The sequence below is a fragment of the Bison bison genome, unplaced genomic scaffold (assembly GCF_000754665.1).
Source record: "Bison bison bison isolate TAMUID 2011002044 unplaced genomic scaffold, Bison_UMD1.0 scf7180017864248, whole genome shotgun sequence".
NCBI classification, from domain to species: domain Eukaryota; kingdom Metazoa; phylum Chordata; class Mammalia; order Artiodactyla; family Bovidae; genus Bison; species Bison bison.
Window position 1 is genome coordinate 1419591 of NW_011494820.1, and position 4906 is coordinate 1424496.

The window sequence follows — 4906 nt, forward strand, 5'->3', positions numbered from 1 at the left end:
CCACGCCCACTGCCCCTGCCTGCCCTACCTCATCTGCCCCCCTGCCCACTGCCAACCCACCTGCCGCCGCCCCAGGGAAGCCGGCCACCACAGCCAACGTGAAGAGGAAGCGAAAGAGCCGGTGGGGGCCTGAAGAGGACAAGGTGGAGCTCCCGCCCGCCGAGCTGGCGCAGAGGGACACGGATGCTGCTCCCTCGCCTCTGTCAGGTGGGCCAGCCCCTGTCTCAGCGTGCGGGGAGGCTCTGGCATCTGTCACTGAGCGTAGTGCTCTCAGGGTTCATCTGCGTTGTAGCACACGTCACAGTTCCGTTTGTTTCCATGGCTGAGTAGTAGTCCAGTGTATGATAGACAGCATTTTGTTTATCCATTCATCAGTTGTTCAGAAGCCTGAGTTGTTAAGAGGCTTTTTAGTTCCTCTTCACTTTCTGCCATAAGGGTGGTGTCATCTGCATATCTGAGGTTATTGATATTTCTCCCGGCAATCTTGATTCCAGCTGTGCTTCTTCCAGCCCAGTGTTTCTCATGATGCACTCTGCATATAAGTTAAATAAGCAGGGTGACAATATACAGCCTTGACGTACTCCTTTTCCTATTTGGAACCAGTCTGTTGTTCCATGTCCAGTTCTAACTGTTGCTTCCTGACCTGCATATGGGTTTCTTAAGAGGCAGGTCAGGTGGTCTGGTATTCCCATCTCTTTCAGAATTTTCCACAGTTTATTGTGATCCACAGAGTCAAAGGCTTTGGCATAGTCAATAAAGCAGAAATAGGTGTTTTTCTGGAATCACTCTTTTGCTTTTTCGATGATGCAGCAGATGTTGGCAATTTGCTCTCTGGTTCCTCTGCCTTTTCTAAAACCAGCTTGAACATCTGGAAGTTCACGGTTCATGTATCGCTGAAGCCTGGCTTGGAGAATTTTAAGCATCACTTTACTAGCGTGTGAGTTGAGTGCAATTATGCGGTAGTTTGAGTATTCTCTGGCATTGCCTTTCTTTGGTGATTTTGATTACTTACTGCATATATGTAGGAGTGGAATCACTAGGTCTTATGGTAATTCTGTAACTTACTGAGGAATTGCCAAACTGTTTTCTATAGCAGCTGCACCATTTTACATTCCCATCAGCCATGCACAAAGGTTTGAATTTCTTCACATTCTCACCTTATTATTTTAGCTATCCTAGTAAGAGTAAAGTGAAATCACAGTGTAATTTTGATTTGCGTTTCTTTAATGACTAATGGTGTTGAGCATCTTTTCATGTATTATTGGTTATTTGTATAGTTTAGTTAGAGAAATGTCTATTTTAGTCCTTTGCCCATTTTTAAAAAATTATTTATTTTTGACTGCTCTGGGTCTTCATTGCTGTGCAGGGACCTTCTCTAGTTGGTAGCAAGGAGGGGCAACTCTTACTGTGGCACGCAGGCTTCTCGTTGTGGTCCTTCTCTGGCTGCAGAGCACAGGCTCTAGGGTGCGCGGGCTACAGTAGTTACAGCCACGGGCTTCTGTAGTTGTGCTGCACGGGCGTAGCTGCTCCAGGGCACGTGGGATCTTCCCAGAGCAGGGATCCAACCCATGTTCCCTGCGTCAGCAGGCCGATTATTAACCATTGGGCCACGGGAAGTCTGGCCCATTTTTTAGTTATTTACCCTTTTGTTATTGAGTTGTAGGAGTTCTTTTTATGTTTTAGATACTAACTGCTATTGAGATACATGATTTGCAAATATTTTTTTCTAGTTTTATGGGCTGTATTTAAAAATAATTTTTTATTATTAATGTTCTCTTAATGTCCTTTGACACACAAAAGTTATAATGTTCAATTTATTTTTTCTTTTGTTGCCCACATCTGAAAGTCTTGAAGATATGCCTCTGTTTTCTTCTAAGGGTTTTTATACCGTCCTGGTAGCTCAGCTGGTAAAGAATCCTCCTACAATGCAGGAGACCCCAGTTTGATTCCTGGGTCAGGAAGAGTTTTATAGTTTTAGCTCATAAAATTGAGTTAATTTTTGTACATGATATGAAGTAAGGGTCCAGCTTCATTTCTTTGCACGTGGAGATCCCATTTCCCCAGTACCATTTGTCAAAGAGATTGTGATTCTTTCTCCACTGAATGGTCTCTCCACGCCTTGTCAAAAGTTCCCCAGATGCAGGAGTTCGTTCGGGGCTCTCTGTTCTATCACAGTGGCTGTGTGCTTCTCCTTATGCCAGCAGCACGCTGTTTTGATTATTATAGCTCTGTGGTAAAATGTTAAATCGGGAGTATCTGCTTTTCAACTTTGTTCTTTTTTAGGCTTTGGCTATTCTAGGTCCTTTGACTTTTTGTATGACTTTTCAGATGAGCTATTCCATTTCTGCAAAAAGCGTTGTTGGGATTTTGATAGGGTCTATATTAAATCTGTAGATTGCTTTGGGTAATATTGACATGTTAACATTTGAGTCTTCCGATCTGAGAAGTGAGATTGGAATCCAATCTGAGAACTGAGATTCCCTTCTGAGAATCTGGTTGGATGGCATCACTGACTCAATGGACATGAGTCTAAGAAGCTCCAGGAGCTGGTGATGGACAGGGAAGCCTGGCGTGCTGCAGTCCCTGGGGTTGCAAAGAGTTGGACACAACTGAGCGACTGGACTGAACTGAATCTGAGAACACAGGAGAGCTTTCCCGTTTGCATTTATTTGTTTATTTTTGGCTCTGCTGGGTCTTTTTTTGCTGTGCAGGCTTTCCTCTAGCTGCGGCAGGTGGGAGGGCTGCTCCAGTTGCAGCTGCTCCGCTTCTCACTGCGGCGGCTTCTCTCACTGCAGAGCCTGGGCTCCACCGTTGTTCCAGCTTCTCACTGCGGTGGCTTCTCTCACTGCAGAGCCTGGGCTCCACCATTGTTCCAGCTTCTCACTGCGGTGGCTTCTCTCACTGCAGAGCCTGGGCTCCACTGTTGCTCCAGCTTCTCACTGCGGTGGCTTCTCTCACTGCAGAGCTTGGGCTCCAGGCGCACAGGTTTTGGTAGTTGCAGTTCGAGGGCTCTAGAGCACAGGCTCAGTAGTTGTAGTTCACAGGCTTAGCTGCTTCTCAGCCTGTGGAATCTTCCCAGACCAGAGACTGAACCTGTGTGTCCTGCATTGGCAGGCAGATTCTTTCCTACCAAGCCATCAGGGAACCCTTTTTATGTATCTTTTTAAGATTGCTGAATTCATGTATTACCATAACAGTCTTCAGGGTTTTCTAGATATATATAGATCATGTCATGTGCAAATTAGGATAGTTTTATGTCTTCCTTTCCAACTTGGATGCTTCTCACTGCTTTTTCGTGCCTAATTGCTCTAGTTAGGATTCACAGCACTGTGTTGAACAGAAGTGGTGAAAGCAGGCACTCCTGCCTGTTCCTGATTCTTAGGGGGAAAGCTGTTGGCCTTTCACCATTGAGTGTTATGATTGTGTTTTTTTAAATAGCTGGCCCTTGTCATGTTGAAGAAGTTCCCTTGTCTTTACTGAGCATTTTTATCATGAGAGAGTGTTTGATTTTGTCAAATGCTTTTTCTACATCAATTGAAATGATCGTGTGGATTTTTTTCTGTTTCTATTAAAGTGGAGTATTATGTTGATTGGTTTTTGTGTGTTGAACCACTCTTGCATTCCTGGAATAAATCCCAGTCTGTTATAGCAAATAATTAGTTTGACATGTTGATAGCCTTAGTTTTGCTAGTATTTTGTTGCAGATTTCTGCATCTTGACTCATAAAGATTATTGGTCTGTAGTTTTCTTATATTGTCTTAGTCTGCCTTTCATATCAGGGTAACACTGAGCTCATAGAATGAAGTAGAAAGTGTTGTCTACTTTTAATTTTTTGGAAGAATTTGAGTAGCATTGGTGTTAAATCTCCTTTTAAATCTTGGGTAGAATTTACCAGTGACACCATCTGATTCTGGGCTTTTTTGGGGGGTTGGGGAGGAGAAGGTTGGGTATTGATTCATTCCCACTAGTTGTTATAATTCTCTTCAAGTTTTCTGTTACTTTTTGAGTTAGTTTTGGTAGTTTGTGCTGTTTAGTATTCTTTTATCATTCTTTTGTTTTTGTAAAGTCATTAGTAATACAATGCTGTGCTTAGTTGCTCAGTGGTGTCTGACTTTTCGACCCCATGGACTTCAGCCCACCATGGGGATTCCATGGGGATTCTCCAGGCAAGAATACTGGAGTGGGTTGCCATGCCCCCCTCCAGGGATCAATCAGTTCAGTACAGTCGCTCAGTCGTGTCCGACTCTTTGCAACCCTGTGAATCGCAGCATACCAGGCCTCCCTGTCCATCAACTCCCGGCGTTTACCCAAACTCATGTCCATCAAGTCGGTGGTGCCATCCACCTCTGTCGTCCCCTTCTCCTCCTGCCCCCAGTCCTTCCCAGCATTAGGGTCTTTTCCAATGAGTCAACTCTTCGCATGAGGTGGCCAAAGTATTGGAGTTTCAGCTTCAACATCAGTCCTTCCAATGAACACCCAGGACTGATCTCCTTTAGGATGGACTGGTTGGATCTCCTTGCAGTCCGAGGGACTCTCAAGAGGCTTCTCCAACACCACAGTTCAAAAGCATCAATTCTGTGCTCAGCTTTCTTCACAGTCCAACTCTCACATCCTTACATGACCACTGGAAAAACCATAGCCTTGACTAGACGGACTTTTGTTGGCAAAGTAATATCTCTGCTTTTTAATATGGTGTCTAGGTTGGTCATAACTTTCCTTCCAAGAAGTAAGCGTCTTTTAATTTCATGGCTGCAGTCACTATCTGCAGTGATTTTGGAGCCCAAAAACATAAAGTCTGACACTGTTTCCACTGTTTCCCCGTCTGTCTCCCATGAAGTGATGGGACCAGATGCCATGATCTTCGTTTTCTGAATGTTGAGCTTTAAGCCAACTTTTTCACTCTCCT

At 44.4% G+C, this 4906-nt stretch overlaps 1 protein-coding gene across 1 annotated transcript in view; it reads left to right on the top strand.

The window, feature by feature from the left end:
* The window catches only part of SUGP1 (SURP and G patch domain containing 1), a 32172-nt gene that overhangs the window by 19141 nt on the left and 8125 nt on the right, over positions 1–4906 (top strand). The window contains exon 9 of the mRNA XM_010847255.1: positions 1–207. Within this exon, the coding sequence (XP_010845557.1) occupies positions 1–207 (207 nt within the window). The remainder of the gene's footprint in view (positions 208–4906) is intronic.